General features: G+C 46.6%; 1 protein-coding gene across 1 annotated transcript in view; it reads right to left on the bottom strand.

The window, feature by feature from the left end:
• Positions 1 to 12,221, bottom strand: part of LOC140219093 (uncharacterized) — a 111,530-nt gene extending 99,309 nt beyond the window's left edge. The window contains exon 1 of the mRNA XM_072288976.1: positions 12,125 to 12,221. Within this exon, the coding sequence (XP_072145077.1) occupies positions 12,125 to 12,169 (45 nt within the window). The 5' untranslated portion in view covers positions 12,170 to 12,221. The remainder of the gene's footprint in view (positions 1 to 12,124) is intronic.
• Positions 12,222 to 12,605: the final 384 nt, after the last annotated feature.

Here is a 12,605-nt window from a genome sequence, read left to right as displayed (position 1 = left end):
TTAAGCGGTAGAACGATGTCGTTATTAGTAACCTTGACCAACGTATGCGGAACAGCAACGTTCCGGTTGAAAAGCACGTTGATGATGGCGTGAAACACATCACTGTCAGGAACCTGTGGCTGTGCGGTCAAAGTGACGTAACTGCCTCGGGTGACCGACGCATATCTTGAAGCGAGCAGAAGCGTGGAGGGATGGTACTCGGAGCAACAGCGAGTTGACGCAGTTCCAACTGAAGAACGCCGGTCACGCAGTCGACGAGAGCAGAATAAGTAGATAAAAAGTCCGACCCAAGGATAATGTCGTGAGGGCAGTTGTCGATCACAGCAAAGAGAACAGACGTAGGGCAGCCGGCTACACTTAAGCGCGAAGTACACATTCCAAGAACAACCAGCACGCTGCCGTCGGCCACACGAAGCACTCGGACACCTGCTGGGGTGAAGACGTTTTTTAAACGTCTACGTAGACTAGCACTCATCACAGATACGTGGGCTCCAGTGTCGACGAGTGCTTGGACGGGTACGCCGCCAATTTGACGTCAATTACACTTCTGCTTGTGGGCACAGACAAAAGATTTGCTGCAGTAGTCGGCAATGCAGCACCAGCTCCGAGGGCTGCATTTCCTAGTTTTCCGAAAGGGTGCGGCCAAACGCCACAAGGGACGAAAGGCGACGTGGCTGCGGCGAACGGGAAGATGGCCGACGTGTTTACGGTGAACGATACTGGTGTCCGCGCGGCGAAGGTGAGCGGCTGTACCACGTGTTCGGAGCAGAGTTGGCGGTGCTGTTAGACTCGGTGGTGGGCGAAACATTGCGGGCATTTCCATCAAAACGACTAAGGTTGGTCGGCGTGTGAGGTGCTGAGGGCCATGAGTTGCGATAGTATCGGGAAAAATGACCAATGCGGCGACAGGTGAAACATATCGGCTGGTCGTCCGCAGTTCTCCACTCAGTCGGGGTGGAACAAAAATAGTAGAATGGCTTTCGTTAGCTCTAGGATTGGCGGCAGCACACACGGAGTGTAAACCAATGTCTTGGGTTCCTGGCGAACGATGGCTTGTACGAGGGGAACTGATAATACAGTAACATCAAGGCTATGCGAACAGAAAGCTGTGGGCGCCATCGCATTCAGTTCATGTCTAACAATTCGCACCACGTCCTCTGATGACTGCTCTGCGGGTTCATCTTCACACGTCGACGTTGCGACAGTATTGGGAAGTTTGGCGAATGGTTGCAAAACGCGTCGGCTTTTGGCCTGCTTGAATTGACGGCACTCTTTAATGACTGCATCAACTGTAGAGCAGCTCTTCCACATGAGCAGATTAAACGCGTCATCAGTAATGCCCTTAAGCTCGTGCCCGACCTTCTCAGCTTCTGTAATGTCGTGATCGGCCTTACGACAAAGTGCCAGCACGTCCTGGATGTACGAGACATAGGACTCCGTGGGGAATTGGGCACGGTAGGCCAGTTCCTGCTTTGCGGCAATTTCACGGCCGGCTGGCTTGCCAAACAACTATGTCGATTCCTCTTTGCATTGGTCCCAGCTGCTTAGCTCCTCTTGTGGTTTTCGTACCACACTTTTGCCGTGCCTCTCAGGTAGAACAACAGGTTAGCTAGCATAAGCGTAGGGTCCCATCTGTTGACTCCACTCACGCCTTCGTGCATGGCCACCCAATCTTCAACGTCGGCGCCATCGGTCCCGCAGAAAGTCCCAGGATCCTTGTGTTGCAAAACGACAACGGAAGGTGACAGCGACGTAGCTGGCGACGGTGACGTTGGAGGCGGCAGCGACGTTGATCCCGCGTGCTCACCGTCATTCATGGCGCGGACGATGATGCGACGTCTCCTACGGAGCTCCGTTTCCAGCCGTGGAACCCCGAACCTCCACCAATATGTTACGGGGGTGTTGCGAGTATAAAAAAACTATATTTACATTATATATACAGGTTGAGTCAGAATAGTTAGGATTGCTGATGACCACCAAGAACGCGCCGCAGCCAGCGTCTCCAGTCTTCTTCCTCTCTCTTCTCTCATCCTTCCGTAACAATATAAATACTGTGAATTTTTTAACAGTCATTCCCATTCATTTCTTCTATTCAATCTTCCCAGTCATAAATATTTCTGCGAAATAAAACTTCACGAAGGATCAAGCTTCACATATTTTCATAATTTACTGCGCCAAGTCTCGATATTACTGAAGAATGGTTCTAGACGTATTATGTGAGCAACAACCACAGTGTAATTGTGATAATGAATGAGTACTCATCTCCGTGCCCTAATATATGCCTGTTTTAGATAGATACTTGCAGTGGCTGGTATCAAAAATTATTGCATAACAGACAGAGTGTTGTACTTATGAAGTATATTTTGTTTTTGCGCAATAAACAAAGTGCGTGAAAGTTCATTCAAATAACAATTATTCTACACTTGCTTTAAGACATACTAATGACGGGAAAAGCTACTCGCACGTAGAAGATTATCACTTTAAAACTTGAAGACAAGAAAATTTATGGAAGCATCGCTACTGCTTCTAGAATTAGGCAGGGACAAAATATTATTAATCAAATCATGCCTGCTGAATAAAGACTAAAGCACTCAACGAAATCGTCGAAGTCTTCTTACGCAAAAAGCTTAGAAACGCAAGATCAGTTAAAAGTACGAAAGTCAAGGTATAGTATGTAGCAGCGACATACTTATGCAATATTCGTCCAACTTTAGTACTTGCTCTAAATGCCGCACATTGAACATGATGGCAGTGCAAGAATTAAATCTCATCAAAACGCGACAACATAAGCTCAGGGAACGAAACGCACCTCTGTAATTAAAGCTACACCACCCCTCTCTCCAGGAGCGATTCACTGTGCATATCGAATTTGACGAATACGAATTGATTTGAGCAAACGTCGATTCCTGCCTTGTTGCGATAGTTTTGTCATAGTAGAGGCTTAATTGTGCTTCTTGGACGAGAAGTCGTCAAGAGCGATGACAGACGACACGCCACCACTTGCGTCGAGCACGTCTTTTCGCACTGCGTCTCGCAGGAATATATTGTAAGGCTTGCAACGTAGCCATGGAGATGTCTGGTTCCCGTTTCTCCAACAGCGAGCCAATGGACTCCGACAACGACTACACCATCGTGGAGGGCAAGTGACTGAAGAGAAAATACCGCAAGGCAACCAAAGACGTGAGTGAGCAGGGCCCCGACGGACCGCTTACTCCGACTTACACGATTGCTTTTGTGCCACTCCACGTCTCTAAAGGTTTAAATTCTGTACAGAGACAGATTCTTAAAACCTACTTTGGCAATGTGGCTCCGAAATGAATTAATGAAGTGCGCTTCAACACCAAGAAAAGCGTAGTCAGAGTGAAAATAGCGATGCAGGCCGCCCAAGAAAAATTGAAAACCGGGCGCATGCTAGGACACATAAAAGTCCGGTAGTTCGTCATGCACAGTGGTCGCACTAGGGCAGGTGTTATCTCCGATGTCGTGATTGACATCAGCGACGAAGAGCTACAAAGGCTTCTGTCTTCAACAGTGATCGCTCGACGAGCGTCAAGCTTCTTTTCGAAGGAGACATGCTACCTGATCATATCAGGGTGGGCTACGTGAGACACCCGGTGCGTCCTTATGTTCCCCGACCATTGCAATGTCACAAGTGCCTATAGCTAGGCCATGTCAGCGCTTTCTGCACAAGCCAGACGGCATGCCTTCGCTGTGCCGGCAGCCATGACGTATCTTCATGTACAGTAGGAGAAATGAAGTGCTCGTATTGCGAAGGACCTCACGAGACCAATTCCAAGGACTGTCCTCAATAGAGAAAGGAGGAAAAATACTGAACCAAATGAGCAAGGCAAGCATGTCACACAAGGAGGCGGCAGTGTCAGTGCAACACCGGAGGAGACGAACGCGTCGTCGGCGTGGACAAGCTGTAGGTCCACACGAGAGCTCCCTGGCTCCAACTCCGCGGGTCCAGCAGAAGGTAATTCAATCTTCATCGATAGATCACTCCAAACCATTGCTTCAAGCGAGCCGCGCAAGCCTGGAGCCGAAAGTATGGCCACGTTTACCGCCGCGCTCTCACGCCTTAGATTGTCAACTCGAGCAAGGGCAGTGCACTCAAATATCCCCATCGGACTCTGTCGTCAAAGCCATGCTACGACAAATAATCGCTGCCCTAAAGCTGGCACTGTCCCGTTTAAATACGCCAGTACCGCTAACAGCGGCAAAAATTATGAATGCTCTAGACAGTCTCTTAGCTACGCTGCAGCAACTTCTACATCAGCCCGCGAAGATGACTGTACTGTGTTGTGAAGTGCACACGTATGCATTGCACAGAAACACTATGCTGTGCCGCCCTCATCATATTCACCATACCACCACTCTCCTTCCTCTTCACATCCTATCTCTCTTACTCCCCAAACCCCTTCCCCATCGTAGAGTAGAAGGGTAGAGGCACTTCACTGAGGCCGCCCTCTCCACCTTTGTGCCATTAAATATTATCTCTCGCTCTTGACTGAGATTTCGACAGTACACGAAGGTCACTAAAAGAATGCAAATCATCGGTGGCGTACGCCCGAAAAAATTATTCGTACCGTTTTTCAAAACGAACAATCAGACAAAGATGCGGAAATGCATAGACAACAATGCTTAATCGCAAACAAAAATGCAAAAATGTCAGTTCACGTAATAGTCTGTCTAGAAACAATTCTGAAACAAAACAAATTACCAGAGAAGTATAATGGGAGCGTGGTACATTTAGGCAGTTTCATTAAAATGTCGGTTTGAAGTGGCGTTACACCACCAAGTCCATCCTCCGTGATCCACAATTTCGGTTAACGAAGTGATTCATAACCTTTTTACAGTCGGCATGGTTATCTCTTTGCTTATGTAGCAAGGGCAGGCTGTTCAAGTGGGTTTCACTGATCGGTGATCGCAGCCATGCTTTTTGAGCGATGGAGTGTGGAGAAAGACATTTCTGTTCTGGGAACGCTAACAGCGAGAGTGGCCAGTATTTTCAAAAGTATCTTGATCGACAGGATGATGTTCCGGTCGCACGCTTCAGCAGCAGTCGGAGGGATATCTACTCCTTCTTCGCTTTCGCGCTTCCAATTTCCCACCATAGCCACAGTTGGGCTTCACTAATACTTGCAGTTATCTAAGCATGCCTTCCAATGAGCGAGCCTTACCAATGGTCAGTCTTAGTTACTACTTTTGCCTCGTCTTACGCAGTGATGGAATATAAAATCACAATTTAAGGTCTGCGAACACACTATCAATTAGTTAGATGCATGCTGGCATCCAGTAATAGCACCCGAGAATTAGCGCCGGAGTCTGAGCCTTGTGGGTCTGTCTCATCGCGATCCGAGGCAGCCTCTGTCTCAACTTCATTCGTCAGCGCAACGACCTGCTCGTGGAGAAGTGTGAATACCTCTTCGCAGTTTTGTTTTTTCTCTGAGTAGTCAGGGCAGCTACGGTGTCTATCATCGGTTTCCTTGCTGTTCCCACATCCACATATTCCTTCTCGTAGAGGCGACTGAATATGAGCATGTGTGCCAATACGTCAGAGAGGAGAGCTATCGCCAATTTAAACTTGCTATAGCCTAGAGCGACGCGGAGCGTCCTCGCTTTTGCAGTGCTTTGCAGTTATCTGCAGTTGCCGACAACATCGATAGCTCTACCTATGGAGCCAAGTGAGCTTACAAACTGTATGAAACTGTATAGCCGTTCAACCCATCTCGTCTCTCAAAGGCCTTAATGTTGTTGGCCAAGTGTGCTTTTCAGTGCACTATTTCGTTTTGGCGACGCGGTGAAGGAAATTACCTCTTTCATAATTCCTACTGCGTTCCTTGCAGCTTGACTGCATGACGAATTGAATAAAGACATGTTAGGTACATGGTCAATGCACAGGAAATAAATAGCATTTGGGGCACATCGCTCAATTTAGGACATGGCACCACATACCTCTAACCCCACGAACCTGCAGCCATTTGTCGCTAGGCTAACGGGGCTGCCGAGGCCGAATTCTAGGCCCTTCAATATTTGTAGGACCTTTTCACCACATGCTTTCCCTCTCAGGATGGATTCATTTACGTTGGTGTCGAAAGCATCATTGTCAAAGCGTTGGTCGACGAATTGGACGAAGCCTTCTCGTGCCATGTTCTTTTGTACGTATCACTGAACAAAAGTTATCTCCGACATGCGAGCAGCATCGGTCGCTTTGTCGAACATGATGGTGTAGACTTTTCGCAAGTGCACCCACTTAATGAGTGTAGCAGAAACCTCGTCTTTACAGCACTTCATTAGTACGTTCTTGGTCGTTCTGGGTCGTTCTGGGTCGCCGATGTGGCTCGAACTATTTGCTGGCAAGGTGCTTCTGAAGTTCACGCTTCCGTCTGCATACTCCAAAGCACAGAATATCGCGCGAAATGCCCTCATTCAAAGTTAATGACGCCTCATTTGACCGCTCTAGAAGTGTCCTGTCATTTCGATGTCCATGAAATAGTATATTTTAGCGCCCTAGAAAGACGATCGGCCTTATGATTATAAACAGGCGGTTTCGGTTGTCGTTCACTTGATGTATATGCTGAATGCAGGCTTGGTTGACGACATGTTTTTCAGGTCCACGGACAGATGCGAGAAGTCCATCTCGTCCTGTGTCGCTTCGTGGCACTTGTCGCTTTCATGTGCAGGAACATCACCATCTTTGTCCAGCAGATTGGGAAAGCACGTCAGTGTCTTGATGACCAGAACTAGAAAGGCGAACTTTTTTTGGAAGCCTCCCATTGTAACTGTTATGACTAAACGCAATACTTGCAGAACCAGCCCCTGCGAGAATTGGAGAGCATAATAGACTTGAACTTTTCAACTGCGACTACTTTAAGGATCACTTTTCACCTTCGCCTATTTTCCAGTGAATTTAGCATAGAATATTGTAGTTACCCGGAGCGCACCAGTGAGTTTCTAGCAAACACCGTTTGGAGTAACCATCAACTTAATCATCAACAATCTTTGTAATGTCGCATTGAGCTTGTCCTTACAAAGAGACCGACGTCCCCAAAAAGGCACTGGAGGATATGATGAGCAATCTTTCGAATTGATATTCGGTATTTTGGGTAAATGAAGAAGCAGCATGGGAAGGTTCGCCTTGAAGAATAGTGATATGGTACATGCCACCCTTGGAGAAAAACAGATATTCGAGTATGTCTTGTCCAGTGGTATCTTTGGGAAGGTTACAGACAAGGTGTCGTGTGCACTGGCTTAGACTGCAATTGGTAGAGCTTTGTTGGAAGCCAGAGTGAAGAACCTACCAATCTTTTGTAAACTTGCTCTCTTCACTCTGAAGGAAACAATTTGGGGCTGCAAACAAACTAAAATATTGGTGTCCAGTGCTTTGGGCGTACAACCACCAGCCGCAATTGCGAGTTTCGTGTTTAAAAATGCATGTCGCTCGACCGGACGAGCTGTCGCGCGGGACAAGCACTAAAATACTTGATAACGTATGTCCCAACTGAGGTACATAATACAGGTGCCTAAAGCACGTATTGTTGATATTTGAAGCAATTTTTGAACAAGCATGCGTTAGAAAGGTGACAAATATATCTGCGAATAGTTTGTCACACGACCAATGTGCGAATCGTTTTATTAGAACGACAGAAAGCGGAGCTAGTTGGTAAGAATTCATTATGCAAAAAAAGGTTAGGCGTGTAGACAGGACACACGAGAAGTGGACAACACGAACGCCGACTATCAACTGAAGGGAGCACTGAGGCGAAAAGAAGAAAGAAGACACAGAACTTATCTGCGCAAGCTCTGGAATGGTATCACCATGTGTTAGTCGGGTACATGTGCCGCTCTACGTGAGAGATAGCTATTAAGCCACTTAATCTCTTCCTTATGTAAAGTATCAGAGACCTGGATTGGGAAGAATTGGGGATAAGAGTAAATGGAGAATACCTTAGTAACTTGCGCTTCGCTGATGATATTGCCTTGCTTAGTAACTCAGGGGACCAACTGCAATGCATGCTCACTGATCTGGAGAGGCAGAGCAGAAGGGTGGGACTAAAAATGAATCTGCAGAAAACTAAAGTAATGTTTAACAATCTCGGAAGGGAACAGCAGTTTACGATAGGTAGCGAGGCACTGGAAGTGGTAAGAGAATACATCTACTTAGGACAGGTAGTGACTGCTGATCCATATCATGAGAGTGAAATAATCAGAAGAATAAGAATGGGCTGGGGTGCGTTTGGCAGGCATTCGCAGATCATGAACAGCAGGTTGCCATTATCCCTCAAGAGAAAAGTGTATAACAGCTGTGTCTTACCAGTACTCACGTACGGGGCAGAAACCTGGAGGCTTACGAAAAGGGTTCTACTTAAATTGAGGACGACGCAACGAGCTATGGAAAGAAAAATGATAGGTGTAACGTTAAGGGATAAGAAAAGAGCAGATTGGGTGAGGGAACAAACGCGCGTTAATGACATCTTAGTTGAAATCAAGAAAAAGAAATGGGCATGGGCAGGACATGTAATGAGGAGGGAAGATAACCGATGGTCATTAAGGGTTACGGACTGGATTCCGAGGGAAGGGAAGCGTAGCAGGGGGCGACAGAAAGTTAGGTGGGCAGATGAGATTAGGAAGTTTGGAGGGTCAACATGGCCACAATTAGTACATGACCGGGGTAGTTGGAGAAGTATGGGAGAGGCCTTTGCCCTGCAGTGGGCGTAATCAGGCTGATGATGATGATGATGATGATTATGTAAAGTAATCGAATGCTGACTCACGCAGGCACTTCCACCTTTATAGATATGCCATGCCTCTACCATAAGACGCGTATCTTCGTTCTTGTGCATGTACAATATCGCGCATACATCTAACTCTGGCGTGCAGTTACAATCTTGGCAATATAGGGAAAGTTTAGAAGGCGATCCACCGGTTAATGACCTTTTATGTTCCATTAGCCTCTAATTGATACACCGCCTCATTTGCCCTACGTAGAATTGGCCACAGCTAAAGCGAACATTATATACCACACCCATACGACAGTCAGTAAAACTGTTGTTCTTATTGTGCTTCACAGGACAAATATCTCTTATTTCTTTTTTGCCTAGAGCACCGTCCCAACCGATCATCGGCTCAGAAGGCAGTGAAGGCACTTTTATGCTTTCTCATAACTTCTGGTTTGCGCGAGCGTCTTTAACTCAAGCGCTGTCCGTACACGTATCTACACCTTCTCTCTCCCTTCTCTCGCTCCCCTTCTCCCTTCCCCCAGCGTAGGGTAGCCAACCAGACTATTGACTGTTTAACATCCCTGCCTTCCTATATTACCCTCTCTCTCTCTCTCTCTAGACGCCTTTCGCTTGCGTAATTCTCAGGCACTAGTTCAGTATTTGAGAGAGGAAGATCCTGGTGATTGTACAGCTTTTACTATGGATATCGAAGACCTGTATTACTCCTTGCCGCATGTCGAGTTGCTAAATTCCGTAAATGAGAGCATTAAAGAACAAGTGTAAGAGTCGGCTTTTATTGACAGATGCGGTATTTCCACGGGAGCATTTCTAGAAATTCTTTCAATGTACTTAAAGTCGACGTTGATTGGGTGGAGAGATGGAGGGTGGAGAAATCAGGCATTTGTAATGGCTCAAAAGTTGTCCCTCTTCTTAGCGATATCTACCTGAGTAAGGTTGACAGCTGCTTACAGAATGCCTGAGGTGATTGCGTTATCAAGATCTTCCGTTACGTTGATGATTACCTGATTTTCTGCTGTAGAGAAGAATTCGATTCCGCCGCTACCTCAGTAACTGAGCAATTTAAACTTTGTGGAGGGCGATTAAAGTTTACCAACGAATTTCCTCAGCGACACGAATTTCAGTTTCTAGACATTTCTTTGGTCTTCGAACAAAATCACGTTTGTTGGCAGCACTCCCCAACATCTTCGAAGCAATTGTTGAATTTTCAATCCAAGCATTCCAAAGTAGTAAAAGACGGAATTGCTATGTCGTGCCTTAAGTCTTCGCTCACCAGATCCTGCATGCACAAAATGAGCACCTGTTTTATTGCACAGGTGCTGCGCCTATTAGAAGCAGGTTATCCCAGCGCAGCAGTGGTCACTGTGGCTGAACGCCAAAAGAAGTTGGTTTCGAGGGGGACGGACATGGTTACAGAAAGCAGTAATAGCCAAAAAAAAAAAAAGTAGTGGCTATTCCGTACATTCATTGAGTATCGCAGAGGCTTAAAAAAGTTGCAAACAGATATGATGTTAAAGTTGCTTTCTTTCACTGCTCCCAATAAGCTAGGTAAGATATGCGCTGCCGTGCAGAGGAAAAGGGAGTAGGTAAAAGGCAAAAAAAGAACAGATATTTGCCCTGTGAAGCACAGTAAGAACAACAGTTTTACTGACTGTCGTATGGGTGTGGTATATAAAGTTCACTTTAGGTGCGGCCAGTTTTACGTAAGGCAAACTGGGCGGTGTATCAATCTGAGGGCAAAGGAACATAGATGTCATTAATCGGTGGATCGCCTTCTAATCTTTCCCTACATTGCCAAGATTCTAACTGCATGCCAGACTTAGATGAATGCGCGGTATTGTACAGGCACAAGAACGAAGATACGCGTCTTATGGTAGATGCAAGGCAAATCTATAAAGGTGGAAGTGCGTGCTTGAGTCCGCCTTCGATTACTTTAGATAAGGAAGAGATTAAGTTCCTTAACAGCTATCTCTCCCGTAAACCGGCACATGTACCAGACTGACACGTGGCGATACCATTCCAGCGCTTGCGCAGATGAGTTTTGTGTCTTCTTTCTTCTTTTCGCCTTAGTTCTCTCTTCAATTGATCGTCGGCGTTCGTGTTGTCCACTTCTCTTGTACCCTGTCTGCACGCCTCACCTTTTTTTTACATAATGAGTTTCATTACTTTTGTTCAATTACATACTAAGAAGCCAATTGTGTGTTTAAGCTATTCGGTAGAGTTGCGTGCATACATTGGAGCCCTTACAATCTCATTATTGAAAGCGATTTGCTTGGGACTTGCGATAAACCACCTTGCCAAGTTGCGGGAAAAGTGATGAGAACTCATAAAGCGCGTATGTTGTGATCTAGGTGTTATATTCGCCCGTCGGCTTTGGCTGCGTCGATCAAAATAGGGCCTGTAGATGCGCCATCCGAAACCCGCCGTGCGTGCTTAGTCAGTACGGCATAGCATTCACAATGTCAACAATAACCAGAGCACAGCAAATCTCGGGTGCAATTTTCATCACCGTAAGTCGGGATATTTCTTGCGTGACAGAACACTCACTGGTTTCTAAGTAGTCGACTGATTCGCTAGGATTGATAGGAGGTGCAAAGAAATAGTCTGTATGGGGACATGATGAGCTCGGACGGCTGTCCTATGTTACAACTGCCGAAAGTAGCCGTGGACAGGGGGGGAGGGGGGAGAGGAGGTGCGGGATCATTCCGTTTGGCTAGACGAGTTGTAGGGTGGCCACTGGCGAGTGATGAATAAGGAGCCAGACGCAAACTTAGCTGATTCATTTCCTGATGAAACAAGAAAGATACAATGACACAGCAAGGCCTGCTCAGAAGAAAAGGGCTCTTGCAGAGAACAACGCCTGCGGCTCACCGCGCGCTCGAAGATGAGCGTAATGACGACACAACAAGCACAAGCTACAGGGACTTGAACACGACTCCTTTGGAGAGAAGTCACAGGTGAAGAGGAGCGACGTAACACTCCGGCGCTTGGAGTATTTGTTAAACCTTCCGGGTCAGGTCTGAGACACGGCTGTTGGAAAGTGCAGCTGGGTGCCACAAAACGTTTTTAATTGAACACTCCGCCGGATACCCATGCGCCGATGTTTACGAATTATTCGTGTGTGGTGGCAATATGGTGAATGCATCTCCATGCAGCGAACTGCATGTTCTGCTCTTTGGCGCGCTTGGATGCCGAAATAAACGCTGAATCGTAACACCAGGTGAAGAAGCGCATCTGAGCTCACAGGCAGCAAAGGCGCTGAGGTACATGGTCTGTTTCGAGCAGGCAAGTTCACGAAAGACTCTTACCGCGTGTGCTAAGGGAGGGGTGGGGGGTGCTTCTGACACCGGTTCTAGGAAGGGGTGAATACCCCTACCACTCACCTTTGTATCCGCCACTGCTTTTCCAATTACTCGCTTTAAGGTCATGCAGCTTCCACGTGCTTTAGGAGTGAATCTAAGCGAATCCTCCTCCTGTGGGGCACCTGAGGGATGAAGCGTGGCATCGAGAGATTAGACGTACAGAGGAATTAGGCAACGAAAACGCCTCGTAACTGCAAGCGCAGGCAACACGGAAACATAACATAATGTCACCAAAGGCGACATCTAGACCTTTAGATGCAACATAGCTCGCGCAGAAGGGCACATACGCCTCGATGACCTATATGGCGTTCAGCGATGAATACGCCTCGCAACTCGCATATGCAATAGCATGTGCCTACCGCGAAACAGCAGAGGAACCGTTGGCTTTAAAACTATATATATATATATATATATATATATATATATATATATATATATATATATATATATATATATATATATATATATATATATATGTCATCGTAGATTAGATTTCTGGGTG

This window comes from Dermacentor andersoni, chromosome 6 (genome assembly GCF_023375885.2).
Source record: "Dermacentor andersoni chromosome 6, qqDerAnde1_hic_scaffold, whole genome shotgun sequence".
NCBI classification, from domain to species: domain Eukaryota; kingdom Metazoa; phylum Arthropoda; class Arachnida; order Ixodida; family Ixodidae; genus Dermacentor; species Dermacentor andersoni.
The sequence above is the reverse complement of the archived record's forward strand: the minus strand, read 5'-3'. Positions and strand labels throughout refer to the sequence as shown.